Raw genomic sequence first — 16067 nt, 5'->3', positions numbered from 1 at the left:
CAGCCGTGACCGTGAACAGGAGCATGCAGAACTCTAATCTCCCCGCACTGGCGACACCCAAGCCGAAAGGGATGGCAGGCATGACATTCTAGCCACCTGCAAACCTTCGCCGCATCGGCAGCAACCACCATCGACCAAACGCGAGCCGGTCCGAGCACACACTCATACACAAATAAAATCTACAAATAAATATACACACACTGTTGCTCACATATAGCACGGCGAGCAACACAAGCACGATGGCTAGAGGTTTTAATCAAGTCGATGACGAGGATGAGCGCGCTGACGAGGACGACGAGCGTGGAGGACGACGAGGATGGCCGGAGGTGATCTCTCAACGACGAGGATGCGACGGGGACGACGACGAGGATGAGGATCGATGACGGCGATGAGGCCGCGGTGGATCCAAATCAGAGCCGGGCCACTGGCGGAGATGGGCGAGGGCAAGGATGATGGCGGCGGATCTGGGTCTAGGCGTTGCGCACGAATGGGAGAGGCACGAGCCGGGCCGCTGGTGGAGATGGCGAGAGATGGGAGAGGCGTGTGGAGGCGTCTAGAGGCTATGGGGAGCGGCGGCGGTGCAGTGGCTCTCGGGCGAAGAATGAAGACGATGGATGGGGAGAAGAAGACGAGGCGATATATATTTGGCGGATCTTTAGTCCCAGGTGAAGCCACGGACCGGGACTACAGAACCTTTAGTCCCAGGTTATGGTAAAGTGAAGCCACGGCCCGGGACTAAAGAACCTTTAGTCCCAGCTGATGGTAAGAACCCAGACTAAAGGTCTGACCTTTAGTCCTGGGTGCAGCCATGACCCGGGACTAAAGTTATTTTTTGGCGGGCCACGAAACCATAGCCAACCTTTAGTCCCGGGTTATGGTAAAGTGAAGCCAGGGCTCGGGACTAAAGAACCTTTAGTCCCGGCTGATGGTAAGAACCTGGACTAAAGGTCTGACCTTTAGTCCCGGATGCAGCCATGACCCGGGACTAAAGTTATTTTTTTCGCTGGCCACGAAAACGTAGCCAACCTTTAGTCCCGGGTGGTTGATCGACCCGGGAGTAAAGGTGGGCTGCAGTTGGTTCCAAACGTTTTTCCCTTTTTTATTTATTTCTTTTATATAAATATGCAGAGAGTTATTAATTGCCTAATAAATAAAATATCATCCAAAAAATTATAATAAATATTTCTGGACTTGGTTTTGCATTATTATACACAACAAAAATTTGTAACCTAAACTCTTTTATTTTACTGTATAAATATTTAACATAGTGTAAATAATAATTACAATTTGCACCATGCAAAAATATACTACTTGATTAAAATCATTAAAACTATTACTTTTTGACTAGGAAATAAGTTTTCACATCTTATTAACGTTGATCATTTGGTTTTTCATCACACATTCTCCACGGGAAATCCACCGTCAAGCAGAAAATTCATTTAAACCGTAGAAAATATGAAAAACACAACAAAAAAAATCTGAAGTCACAGTTATTACATAATAGGTCTAATACATCACTATATATATCAAGCGGGCACAGTAGTGAACTTCTTCTTAACATATATCCCTTGGTTATGATTGCGCCGTAACCATGGAGTGTCCTCATCATTTAGCTGGATGCTTGGGTCTTTGTTCACTATGAAGGGTGGAATTCGGTTATCCTTTTCATAATCTTCTGATATGTCTGACTTATCTTCAATTCCGATGACGTTTATTTTCCCTGAAAGAACTATGTGGCGCTTTGGCTCATTGATTGGGTCATTGTTATTTTTCCCTCTCTTCAGTTTTGTAGACATGTCCTTGACATAGAACACCTGATTCACATCCTTGGCAAGGACGAATGGTTTGTCTTTGTACCCAATATTGTTGAGGTCCACGGTTGTCATTCCATACTAGGTTGTCGACTGCTACCCCACCTCCAGTCGCCTTTACCCATTGACACTTGAACAAAGGTACCTTAAAAGTAGGTGCATAGTTTAGTTCCCATATCTCCTCTATGCGACCATAATATGTTTGCTTATTTCCATTAGGGTCAGTGGCATCTATGCGGACACCACTATTTTGGTTGGTGCTCCTTTTATCTTGGGCTACTGTGTAAAATGTATTCCCATTTATCTCGTACCCTTTGTATGTGAGGATATGCCACGATGGCTGCCTAGCCAACAAATACAGTTGCTCATCAATACTCTCATCACCCTGACATTCTTTTCGCAACCAGTCGCTGAAAGTTTCCTATGTGCTGACGTATAATCCAAGCTTCAGACTTCCCTAAAAACTCGGATCGGAGCAACTCTTTATGTGTCTCGATATACGGATCCACCAAGGAGGAGTTTTGCAGAACTGTGTAGTGTGCTTTATTAAAATAATTATCCTGCATACCAATATATGTTTTCTTCCCTAGTGTCCCCTTTCCACTTAGTCTCCCCTCGTGTCACGATTCAGGAACACCAATCGGATCAAGGTCGGGAATAAAGTCAACACAAAACTCAATGACCTCCTCTGTTCCATAGCCCTTGGCGATGCTTCCTTCTGGCCGAGCACGGTTGTGAACATATTTCTTTAGGACTCCCATGAACCTCTCATAGGGGAACATGTTGTGCAGGAACACAGGACCGAGAATGCTAATCTCCTTGACCAGGTGAACTAGGAGGTGTGTCATGATATTAAAGAAGGAAGGAGGGAACACCAACTCAAAGCTGACAAGACATTGAACCACATCATTCTGTAGTTTAGCTAGATCCATTGGATCGATTGCCTTCTAAGAAATTACATTGAGGAATGCACATAGCTTCACGGTGGCTAGACGTACATTTGGAGGTAGAACTCCTCTTAATGCAACTGGAAGCAATTGCGTCATGAGCATGTGGCAGTCATGGGACTTTAAGTTTAGGAATTTCTTCTCTGGCATATTTATTATACCCTTTATATTCGAGGAGAATCCAGATGGTACCTTGATGCTTGCTAGGCATTCAAACATGCTTTCCTTCTCTTCTTTGCTAAGAGTGTAGCTGGCAGGACTTAAGTAATGGCGTCCATCATCTGTCTTCTCTGGATGTTGGTTGTCTCGTTCTTTCAAACACCGCAGGTCCTGTCGTGCTTCAAGTGTGTCCTTAGGCTTCTCATACACACCCATGAAGCCTAGCAGGTTCACACAAAGATTCTTCGTCAGGTGCATCACGTCGATCGCGCTATGGACCTCTAGGACTTGCCAATAGGATAGCTCCCAAAATATGGACTTCTTCCACATGGGTGCGTGACCGTCGGTGTCGTTCGGAACAGGTTCGCTGCCATGTGCCTTTCCAAATACTACTTTCACATCCTTGACCATATTGAGTACATCCTCACCAGTTCGGTTGCCCGGCTTGGTCTGGTGGTCTGCCTTACCTTTAAAATGCTTGCCTTTCTTTCTTAGGGGGTGATTCGTAGGAAGAAATCGACGATGGCCAAGGTACATGACCTTTCAACATTTTTTCAAGAATATACCTTTAATGTCATCGAAACAGTGCGTGCATGCATTATATTCCTTGTTTGATTGTCCTAAAAGATTACTTAGAGCAGGTCAATCATTGATTGTTACGAACAACAATGCTCACAGGTCAAAGTGCTCCTGTTTGTGCTCATCCCACATACATACACCTGGTCTGTTCCACAAAAGTAGAAGTTCTTCAACTAGTGGCCTCAGGTATATATCGATGTCGTTGCCAGGTTGCCTTGGGCCTTGGATGAGCACTGGCATCATAATAAACTTACGCTTCATGCATAACCAGGGAAGAAGGTTGCTAGATACATAGAGTAACAGGCCAAGTGCTATGACTACAGCTCTGCTCCCTGAAAGGATTCATACCATCCATACTTAAAGCAAACCTTAAGTTTCTTGCGTCATTTGCAAACTCTGGGAATTCTCTATCGATTGCTCTCTACTGGGACCCATCAGCAGGGTGTCTCAACATATTGTCTATCTTACGGTCTTCTTTGTGCCATCGCAACAACTTTGCATGGTCTTTGTTTCTGAACAGACGTTTCAAGCGTGGTATTATAGGAGCATACCACATAATCTTGGCAGAGATTTTCTTCGTGGGACAGTTCGCCCTCAACATCACCAGGGTCATCTCGCCTGATCTTATACCTGCGATGCATGACATACCGGGCATGCATCTAACTTCTCGTACTCCTCGCCACGGTAGAGGATGCAGTCATTAGGACATGCATGTATCTTCTGGATTTCTAATCCCAAAGGGCAGACTACCTGTTTTGCTTCGTACGTAGTGAAGGGCAATTCGTTATCCTTCGAAAGCATCTTCTTTTGGATTTTCAGTAACTTCCCCAAATCCCTTGTCAGATACACCATTCTTTGCCTTCATTGCAGTAATTCTAGTGTGGTACCCAACTTTTTCTGTCCCACATCACAAGTTGGGTATAGCAATTTCTTGTGATCCTCTAGCATACGCTCGAACTTGATCTTCTTCCTTTTCACTTTCGCATTCTCTTTATGCGTCACGAATGGCCTGACCAAGATCATCAGCTGGGCTCATCTTCTGCCACTACCTCTTCTTCAGCTTCCCCCATTGCAGTATCATTGAAGGCACCATATTCAGCAATAATGTCATCATCGTCCCATTGTTCTTCTTCACCTTCTTCCATTACAACCCCGGTTTCTCCGTGCTTCGTCCAACAAATATAGTTTGGCATGAAACCCGACTTCAACAAGTGTGAATGAAGACTCCTTGAGCTAACATATTCCTTCAAATTCTTACATATGGCACATGGGCAGCACATGAAACCATCAGCGTTTGTTTGCCTCGGCCACACGTAAGAAAGAATGCACTGCCCTCAATGAACTCTTGGGAGCGGCGATCAGCATTGTACATCCAATGCCGACTCATCTGCATTACATGACATACATACCATATTAAAATCTAGAACATAATTAGTTAATTATACGACATGCATGCTACCACATAAGGTATTAATTTATGAAAGTCTCGCTACAATGTAGACAATCCCAACTACCACTAAAAAAACTAAAGCTAAAATGCACTTCAGCAGCATAAGGATTTCGCGACCAATCCCAACTAAAACAGACAGATCATGCGTTTGTTCAACATCTATGGGCTTCTTCCGCAGGATCACTGCCTCATCAGCCACCGTAGCCGCCTGTGGAAGAGAGTTTTGCACGTGTTCAACATACTCTTCCTCCCAGTACCAGCCTGAACATCCAGTGCCATCCCACTGAAATTAAAACAAAAAATTAGAACTTTAATCACAATCATCATGAAAATAAGTATAAATTAACCATAATCATCAAATGCGACAAAATAACTCATATTGCGATCCAGGACACTTGTAGAAGATACGGCCCTTGTTGGGACACTCCTTCCTCACCCGGTACTCCATCACAATCTTCTCATCACACTTGCCGCATGCAATGAGAGGAAGGTCCGGCCTCAGTCGCTTTGGAACCCGATGAGAGGCCGAGGACCCGGAAGCAGTTGCCATATACTCTCTATACTTCATTTTTAATATAATATAAATTTCTCATTTTATAAACAAATAAAATTAAAAAAACTCTAAAATTCTCTATATCTCTAAACCATGAAGTGTGCTATGCATGCTAGAATTGAAAACTCAATACTAGTTTTGAATAACTACTTTAACCTTCCTTCATCCAAATACGCAAACTTTAAAGTGATTTTGAGCTTAATTGGCTTACAAATAAAAAAATCTAACATAAAAAAACCACATATATCTAGTCCACAAAATGAAATAAGCTACTGATGAAACATGAGAGTATAAAGTTGGTAACCTTCAGAACCGAAGAATCGATGGAGGAATGGAAGAAATCTTGTGATATACCGGTGATGAGGAAGAAGAGAGGCCGGACGATGAAGCAAGAACACTGAGCTCGAAGTGGCTCGGGCTCGGGGAGGAACTAAGGGCTATATAGGAGGGGACCTTTAGTCCCGGTTGGAGACAGAAACCGGGACTAAAGGTCCTCTTCCTAGTCCCGGACAGAGCCTCCAGCCGGGAGTAGACTTTTACTCCCGGTTGGAGGGACCAACCGGGAGTAAAAGTTAACCTTTAGTTCCGGTTGGTAACTCCAACCGGGACTAAAGGCCCCCTGCAGCAAAAGCCTGCCGCAGTAGTCGTTGGGTAGGGACCTTTAGTCCCGGTTAGAGCTACAAATCGGGACTAAAGGTATCTCTAGTTCCGGGCGCGAAAAATACCGGGACTAAAGCCAAATTTCAAGGTGGGATCAAAGGTCGTTTCTCTACTGGTGATGGATTTAGTTGAAACCTTAGCTTTAGTGTCTCATTGTTATAATCCATGTCTTATGACATCACGAATTTAAACATTGACTTCCAAATACTACAAGAAATGCTTAAAATGAGATCTTCGAAGAAAATGTTTAATTTTCAAATTAACATGAGGATAAAAATATTCCAAGATCTTACTTTAAGCTCTACCACTTATCGTAAGTGACATGTCGCAAGTTTCAAATGACTACTCATGTTATTATAGTATCTAAGAACAAACTCTACGACCTAAACTCCTTATTTTAAACCGTGCAAAAAAGATAGTTAATAAAAGATACAATAAGCACACAAGTTTGAACATGAGGACAAAAAAAATCTGTAGTAGTCAATAAGAATAAAATTTGAAAATCAAAATTTAGATTTATGACTTCATATGATATGTGATGCAGCAAGGGCCACCATATTAATGGCAAGATTTCATACTAATTACATATTTAAAATATATAGAGCTGCCATGCAAAATAAAAATATGATATGGATGAAAAACATATAAATTAGTTCCTTTTTAAAAAATAATTAGTAAGTTTATAATAATTAGATATAGACGATGAAGTATCTAGTGTCTATTTTGTAGAAAATAAATAAAGAGAAAAACATACAATCCAAAGTAAATAATTCTTTATTAGAGGACTTGCTAAAATTCAGGTGCTTAAATTTTAGTTTGCTTTCAGTTGATGATTATTGCATATATTTTACATTAAAATTATAGTTTTAGTTCATTGCAATTTCTTTAGGCACAATTTTCAATTTTTGGTTCTAAGAATAAAAAACTCATTAGGCAAAACACAAATCCGACAAAATCTAATTTATGTTGGCATAAAGACAATTGATAATTTATAATTATTTGAACAATCAGACAAGGACAAAAATTTATTATGTTATGAGACAAAGACAAATAACAAATCAGAAAAATAACAACTTACTTGTACTGGTTGGTGGTACAAGTGTGTTGACTGAAATCATCTTAAAATTCAGGTATTTGGAATACATGAGAAGTGAAGATCATAATAATACAAGTACACTAAGAGGAACCGGGAGTGGGCCTTAGAGTCCTCTCGTCGGTGCTATATATACCCCGCCACCACCCATGGAGATGGAGCAACTCACCAAGCAAGCAAGACTAGTATATAAAGCACTAGCGAGGTCTAAAGCCCGCAGCCCGGCTGGCGGCTGTGCGCGTGGTCTAGCGCTATAGCTAGTTTCTGTAAGCTCTTGAACTCTGTGACCACTAGCTAACGACGTGCAGGAGTAACGGTAGCCATGGACGAGTACTTCTACCAGTCGCTCCTCCTCTCCGTCCTTGCTGTGGCACTGCTGCAGCTGGTGAAGATGGCCCTCAAGCCGAGACGACGGCTGCCGCCGGGGCCATGGAAGCTGCCCATCATCGGCAGCATGCACCACCTCGTGAACGTGCTGCCGCACCGCGCTCTGCGGGACCTGGCGGACGTCCACGGCCCGCTCATGATGCTGCAGCTCGGCCAGACGCCGCTCGTCGTCGCCTCCTCCAAGGAGACGGCGCGCGCCGTGCTCAAGACGCACGACCCCAACTTCGCCACGCGGCCCAAGCTCCTCGCCGGCGAGATCGTCGGCTACGAGTGGGTCGACATCCTCTTCGCCCCCTCCGGCGACTACTGGCGCAAGCTCCGCCAGCTCTGCGCCGCCGAGATCCTGAGCCCCAAGCGCGTGCTCTCGTTTCGTCACATCCGGGAGGAGGAGGTGAGCACAGTTCGACATGCATGCATGGCCCCAAAACAGTAACATGACACCAAACATGAGAACAAGGCATCATACCCCGATTCCGGACGTGGACAGACTATAGTCATGGTCACGTACGACTCACGAGACCCTATGAGACTATTCACAAAAAAAAAAGAGACCCTATGAGACTACACTCTAGACAAAGTGAACTAAATAATGCATGCAAAAAAAAATAAAAAATAAAGCAGGAGAGACAGATGGAAAGAGCAGAACAATGATACGCTGCTGCTGTGTTCTTCTGCGGCATGCGAGACCGGCGATACTGTACGTTCACATGCACATGCATGCATGCAGGTGATGCTGCGGGTGGAGGAGATCCGCGAGGCGGGGCCGTCGACGCCGGTGAACCTGAGCGTGATGTTCCACAGCATCACCAACAGCGTCGTGTCCCGGGCCGCGTTCGGGAAGAAGCGCAAGAACGCGGCGGAGTTCCTGGCGGCGACCAAGGCCGTCGTCGGCCTGTCGAGCGGCTTCAACATCCCGGACCTGTTCCCGACGTGGACCACCGTCCTGGCCAAGCTCACCGGCATGACGCGCAGCCTCAAGGAGATCCACAAGACGGTGGACACCATCCTCGAGGAAATCATCGAGGAGCGCAAGCGCATCCGCGACGACAAGATCAAGGGCGGCGCCGCCGCCGAGGACGTCGACGAGAACCTCGTCGACGTGCTCATCGGCTTGCAGGAGAAAGGCGGCTTCGGCTTCCAACTTACCAACAGCATCATCAAGGCCATCATACTGGTAATACTATAATACTGCACTGCTATATATATATCGTCGATCGATCTCCAATATATTCAACAATGGCAACATGCACGTGCGTGTGCATATATGCGCAGGACATGTTCGCTGGCGGGACGGGGACGTCGGGGTCGGCCATGGAGTGGGGGATGTCGGAGCTGATGCGGAACCCGCCGGTGATGAAGAAGCTGCAGGCGCAGATCAGGGAGGCGTTCCGTGGGAAGACGGTGGTGACGGAGGGCGACCTGCAGGCGAGAAACCTCCAGTACATGAAGCTGGTGATCAAGGAGGCCCTGCGGCTGCACCCGCCGGCGCCGCTGCTGGTGCCCCGAGAGAGCATCGAGGAGTGCGAGCTGGACGGATACACGGTGCCAGCCAAGTCACGGGTCATCATCAACGCGTGGGCCATCGGCCGCGACCCCAAGTACTGGGAGGACGCCGACGAGTTCAAGCCGGAGCGGTTCGAGGACGGCTCCCGAGACTTCACGGGCGGCAGCTACGAGTTCCTGCCCTTCGGCTCCGGCCGCAGGATGTGCCCCGGCTTCAACTACGGCCTCGCCAGCATGGAGCTCGCCTTCGTCGGCCTGCTCTACCACTTCGATTGGTCGCTGCCCGTGGGCGTCACGGAGGTCGACATGGGGGAGGCGCCTGGACTCGGCGTCCGCCGCCGCACGCCGCTAATGCTCTGCGCCACCCCGTTCGTCCCGGTCGCCGCCTAGCTAGCTAGCCACCTACATCGTGATGCTAGCCGCGAGCTGAGGGGCCTACTTCTACTTGTATCTCTGTCTCAATATTTCTCTACCACACAACGGATGTGCTTGCTGGCCAAATACGCCATCCGTACGTCTCGCACTGAGTGCTCTCCGTTGTTGTACTAGTAGTAGTGTGTTGTGCGTACGTATTAGTACTGCGAAGGGTGTATTTTTATTTATGTACCTAAAGTTTCTACTTCCATCGTAAAGTGCGTCCCGCTGTAGACGCAATGCATGGTAATAAAGTGGGATTTTCCCTTGCTTCTGTGTTTTAAATGCAATATCTAGAAGACGTTGATGATAGTAGTTGAAGTTTTAACATTTCACATGTCTCTGTGAAATTATTGTTTTTTCTATATATATATATATATATATATATATATATATATATATATATATATATGTGTGTGTGTGTGTGTGTGGATATACAATCAGCTACGTGATTATCTTATAACTTGGGCGCCTGGCTGAGGAACTTCAATACTATTCTTATTGTGGAGGTTATTTTAGAATTTGTATAAAAAAAGAAGGCTCAAAAGATATGCTATCTGATTTTATAAAATATGATAGGAAGCTGTCTATCCTTGACTTTGGGTGGCCATATATAACCAATCACAGACACTCGGTACCTGATTTTGTAAAATAGCCAGACTGTTGTGGGCCTCTTTTTTTTGAAAAGTTTTTTATTTTGCAAAATTACTAAACAATAAAATTTGGTTATTAATTTTAGCCCAGCCGTCGGAGTTGCTCTAGTCTTAGCGCGTCCCAATAGTGCTCAAATCGCTGGCTCTCCTGAAATTCTAATCGGGCGTAGAGGAAAGGGAGCATGGAACTAGCGCTACCTCAGTTGCTAGTATCGCACATACTCCGAGAAAGTTCTCTGTCAGCTCTGTTGCTCTGCCATATCTATGCTCTCTCTTCTATTTTTTTTTATTGTTTTCGGCTTTCAAGTAGACCATGATTTGTTTGTCCAGTTGGGGACGCCCTTACAGACATGAAAAGCTTGGAGATTTATCTGAAAATTGCGTCATGCGTCCCGATTCCTCTTGGGATACGAACTCTCAGTAGGCTGAACACACTGGTCTAATAACTACTTCCTCAGTCCTAAATTATAAGACCTTTGGCTTTTTTTATCTCAAGTTTGATCACGCGTCTTATTTAAAACATGTGTGTAAACATAGCTAAATTTAAGTCATTCTTGAAGAACTTTTATTAATAAAGCAAGCCACGACAAAAGAAGTGATATTTTGCACAAATTTTTGAATAAGATGAGTGGTTAAATTTGGTGTCAAAAAAAGTCAAACGTCTTATAGACCCAGTTTGCGTGCCCTTAAACCCGGCTTGATCCGCTTCTTTTTTCATCCGGAACCATGTTTTCCTCTCATAAATTCCTCCAGAATTCCTCCAAACCATCCAAATTCCTCCAGAACGATACCATCCGAACGGGGCTATAATTTGGGATGGAGGAAGTAAAAAATATATATATAGTAATACTATATATATATATATAGAGAGAGAGAGAGAGTGGACCATAAAAGGACCTGTTTTTCACTAAAAACTCCATTTGGTATCAAAAGATTGACTTAGATTTAAGAACATACTTCCTTCCTCGATCACAAATATATAGGACTGTTAGCACTTTGGTTCATATGAAAATAGTTGTATATTATGAAAGTATTTTTCATAATTTGTCTAGTAATAATGTCAATAATCTTGTGTCATCAATGTACTTATGTACACACACTTTTAGATATTTTTATCATATATGTGTAGCCAGTCTATTTTTTATAAATTTCTAAAAATCTGCATTGGCACCTACTGCATTAAGATTTAAGAGGAAAGCAAGCTACAGGGAGGCCCCACCGACAACCAAACAACAGAGTCATACACAACTTGCACCCACAAACTAGACAATGAACGGCTAGGCTGAAACAACACCCACACACACTAAGGCCAGTCTCAATGGGGATTTCATAGAGTTTTATGAACATTAAATATGCTGACATGACACTGTCTTGATGAAGAGAGAGAAGATAAAAGTTTCATAGGAGTAGAGAGAGTTTCATGGGGATGAAACTTTTCTACACTGTTTCCAAAATATGGGTGTGTTGAAAACTGGGAGATGAAACCCCACTGAGACTGGCCTAAAACGCTGAAACCATCAAGCACCCATACCGAAGGTGATAGACCACCATCCCCTGTTGCTACTACCCAGTTCCTAGGGTGGGGTCTCAAGCACCCATACCGAAGGTGATAGACCACCATCCCCTGTCGCTACTACCCAGTTCCTAGGGTGGGGTCGTCCGTCAGGACCACGCCTAACAGAGACTGGCCTAAAACGCTGAAACCATCAAGCACCCATACCGAAGGTGATAGACCACCACCCCCTGTTGCTACTACCCAGTTCCTAGGGTGGGGTCGTCCGTCAGGACCACGCCTAACAGAGACTGGCCTAAAACGCTGAAACCATCAAGCACCCATACCGAAGGTGATAGACCACCATCCCCTATTGCTACTATCCAGTTCCTAGGGTGGGGTCTCAAGCACCCATACCGAAGGTGATAGACCACCATCCCCTGTTGGTACTACCCAGTTCCTAGGGTGGGGTCATCCGTCAGGACCACGCCTAACAGAGACTGGCCTAAAACGCTGAAACCATCAAGCACCCATACCGAAGGTGATAGACCACCATCCCCTATTGCTACTACCCAGTTCCTAGGGTGGGGTCGTCCGTCAGGACCACGCCTAACAGAGACTGGCCTAAAACACTGAAACCATCAAGCACCCATACCGAAGGTGATAGACCACCATCCCCTGTTGCTACTACCCAGTTCCTAGGGTGGGGTCGTCCGTCAGGACCACGCCTAACAGAGACTGGCCTAAAACGCTGAAATCATCAAGCACCCATACCGAAGGTGATAGACCACCATCCCCTGTTGCTACTACCCAGTTCCTAGGGTGGGGTCTCAAGCACCCATACCGAAGGTGATAGACCACCATCCCCTGTTGCTACTACCCAGTTCCTAGGGTGGGGTCGTCCGTCAGGACCACGCCTAACAGAGACTGGCCTAAAACGCTGAAACCATCAAGCACCCATACCGAAGGTGATAGACCACCATCCCCTATTGCTACTACCCAGTTCCTAGGGTGGGGTCATCCGTCAGGACCACGCCTAACAGAGACTGGCCTAAAACACTGAAACCATCAAGCACCCATACCGAAGGTGATAGACCACCATCCCCTGTTGCTACTACCTAGTTCCTAGGGTGGGGTCGTCCGTCAGGACCACGCCTAAAACGTAACACGCGGGAACTCGTCCGGACGCGGGAAGTCGTTCGGCTTTTTCGTGAAAAAGAAACCAAATACTTTCCCTTTCTAAAATAAACGTACATTTCTCGAGCAAAATTTTTTAAAGTTTAAACATAAATATAGAAAATAGTATCAAAATTTGCATCTCAAAGTTTATTATATAAATATATTATATATCATAAATGTTAGTATAATTTTATATATTTAGTCAAATTTTAAAAAGGTTTAACTCACCGAAAAGCAAGATGTACCATGTCAACCGGAGATATAGATGAGATCTATAACTTTTTAGTTTCAAGTTTTTCATTTGAGGTCGATAAGATGCCTCAAAAAATAATATAAAATTCAGCAGCATAACAATCACATACAAGCGTTTGTCGCGTTAGAAAAATAATATCTTTTTTGTACAGGTGTCAAATAAATATATTTTTATATGAATGTTATAAATCTCAATGAGGTCAACATCTTTATAATTTTAATTTTTTTTACACGTAAGATAGTAAGGATTCTCAAATAAAACATAAAGTTTCATCCGCATATTAATTGCGCAATAGGACTTGCCGCCTCACAAAAATCGTACTTTCATGTATGACATCAAATGAAGATACTTTTTATATTAAAGTTATAGCTATCGATGAGATCTATAACTTTTTGGTTTTGAGTTTTTTTTTTCATTTGAGATAGTTAAGATGCTCAAGAAAATAATATAAATTTTAAAGGGCATATTAATCGCGTAGAAGGCTTGTCTTTTTAGAGAAAAAATCATATATTTTCTTATATGATGTTTAATAAATATACTTTTTATATTTATATGAAAGGTGTAGCTCTCAATAAGATGTACAACTAGGTGGCTAACGGCTAGGGTTAGGGTTTACACCGAGCTCAACCTAGGTTCGTCGTTCTAGGGCTCAGCGGTCCTAGCTAGATCTTGCTACAAATTTCTGGAGCTCAGTGTGACTTGGTCGCAGATGCGGTCAAAGTGGAGACGGCGCGGACGGCGTTGCTGACGGCGATGGCGTGAAACGGCAGCGTGACAGCGCTCCGACGAGGCCTGCACGGGATTTCCAAAACGGATGAGCCGATGAGCATCATAAACCTAAGAGGAAGCTAGCGCAATAGAGACACGGGAGGCAGATGCAACGTCAGTGTTGGCCATGGCAAGATGCCCACGATAGCTATGGCAGATGTCCACGGTGGTTTCCCGATGTTGCCACCGATTTCTGTGACGAGGATTGACGCAACCAGGCCGAGGGGATGCGCAAGGACGAGACAAAGCTAGAGGTGAAGGAAATTGGATAGAGGTCGATCATCGATGACAGCGAATTTGGCCGGTGAATGGAGTGGCCGGCGGTGAAGCAGAAAAGGGGAAAGGAGAGAGCCGGTAGCGCGGGATTAAAACAACGAAAATGGCATCTCCAGACTTGTTAGCTCTAACTCGGGCGCGCCACGCAAGCAGCTACGTGCCCAAACGCACGTTGGCAGCGTTTGAGGGCGGCGACCCTCAAGATACTTTTTAAAATGAAACATGTAGATCTTATCGAGATCTACACCTTTCATATATATAAAAAGTATATTTATCGAACATTATATAAGAGATATGATATTTCTTAAAAAACAAGCGATGGTACGCGATTAATATGACCATTAAGATTTATATTCTTTTCTTGAGCTTCTTAACTACCTTAAATGAAAAAACTCAAAACTAAAAAGTTGTAGAATTCATTGATAGCACAATTTTGATATAAAAATTATCTTCATTTAACACCCTACATGAAAGATACCGTTTCTGTGAGGCGACAAGTTTTGTTACCCGATTAATATGCCGATAAAACTTTATATCACTCCGTTCCAAATTATATGATGTTTTGACTTTTTTAGATTCATTGTTTTTCTTCCCACCTAAATATAAGTTATGTCTAGATACATAGTAAAAACTATGTATCCAAAAATATCAAAACATCTTATAATTTAAAACGGAGAAAGTATAAATTTTTTGAGCATATTTACGATCTCAAATGTAAAAATCAAAATTATAAAGATATAGAACTCATTGAGGACTATAACATTCATATAAAAAGTATCTTTATTTGACACTATACAGAAAATATATTATTTTTGTAAGGTGACAAACGCTTGTACGTCTGTACACGATTGTTATGTTGCTGAAATTTTATATTATTTTCTTGAACATTTTAATAACTTAAATGAAAAAACTCAAAACTAGAAAGTTATATATCTCATTGAGACTTATAATTTTTATATAAAATGGTCATCTTCATCTGATATTGTGAGTCTTGTCATGTCATTCCCGTTGACGCAACAAAATAGTACTGTCACACCGATGGAAGTGACGGCGTGACAAGATTTTCCACGTGAAAGTCGTTGTCCAACGTGGTAGATCTTGCCACATTAACACATGTGGCGCGACAGCGTGATTTTGTCGCACCAGCTGCGTTGGCGCGGCCAAAACGGTTAAATTAAAATAAAAGTAAGTGGGGCTATTTTTATAATAAAAGTTAAAAATGAAAAAAAATTTGAAAAAAAATCCCTCATTCAGATTACTGATAAATCACTCGTTCGTATTTTTGTCGCCTGCTTCTTTTGTGCGGGTCTGCAGCAGTATACTATGCCAAACACTGTCAACAGTGTCAGTGCTTGTCTTGTAAGCCAACAGCAATATATTCGCTCAGTCACTACCCAGTGGCCATTGCATTATTTAATTTGTCGATCAGCAGGCTGCAGCAGTGCAGAGGACACGGCAGTGATGCACACAGGCAAGCTAAGGCCTTTTTAGTTGCCAAACTTTGATGTGCAAAGTTGACAAAATAGACCGTAGTGTTACTGTAGCATTTCGTTTGTATTTGGTAATAATTGTCTAACCGTTGACTAATTAGGCTCAAAATGTTCATCTCGCAAAGTACAACCAAACTGTGCAATTAGTTTTTAATTTCGTCTACTTTTAGTATTCCATGCATGTACCGCAAGTTTAATATGACGAAAATCTTCTTTTTGCATAGTGCTAAAGTTGGAAGTTTGGGAGGAACTAAACAAGGCCTAACAAACCAGATCTACCCAGTGCGTGGTTATTCTACAGTGTTAATAGCTTAATTTGGCCTCCGATCTTGACTTGTTTAGTTGTTTCCGTTCAATGCAGCTATTATTGATAAGACTTAGGTCGATGATCTACGAACAG

General features: G+C 43.6%; 1 protein-coding gene across 1 annotated transcript; it reads left to right on the top strand.

The window, feature by feature from the left end:
* Window positions 1–7416: 7416 nt before the first annotated feature.
* Window positions 7417–9825, top strand: LOC136496937 (premnaspirodiene oxygenase-like). Its single transcript, XM_066492719.1, has 3 exons — window positions 7417–8030; window positions 8367–8813; window positions 8912–9825. Exons 1-3 carry the CDS (start codon window positions 7575–7577, stop codon window positions 9530–9532), a joined length of 1524 nt encoding a protein of 507 aa, XP_066348816.1. The 5' UTR covers window positions 7417–7574; the 3' UTR covers window positions 9533–9825.
* Window positions 9826–16067: the final 6242 nt, after the last annotated feature.

Source organism: Miscanthus floridulus, chromosome 1 (assembly GCF_019320115.1).
Source record: "Miscanthus floridulus cultivar M001 chromosome 1, ASM1932011v1, whole genome shotgun sequence".
Lineage (NCBI taxonomy): Eukaryota > Viridiplantae > Streptophyta > Magnoliopsida > Poales > Poaceae > Miscanthus > Miscanthus floridulus.
Note: the sequence above shows the minus strand (reverse complement) of the source record. Positions and strands in the feature narration are given on the sequence as shown.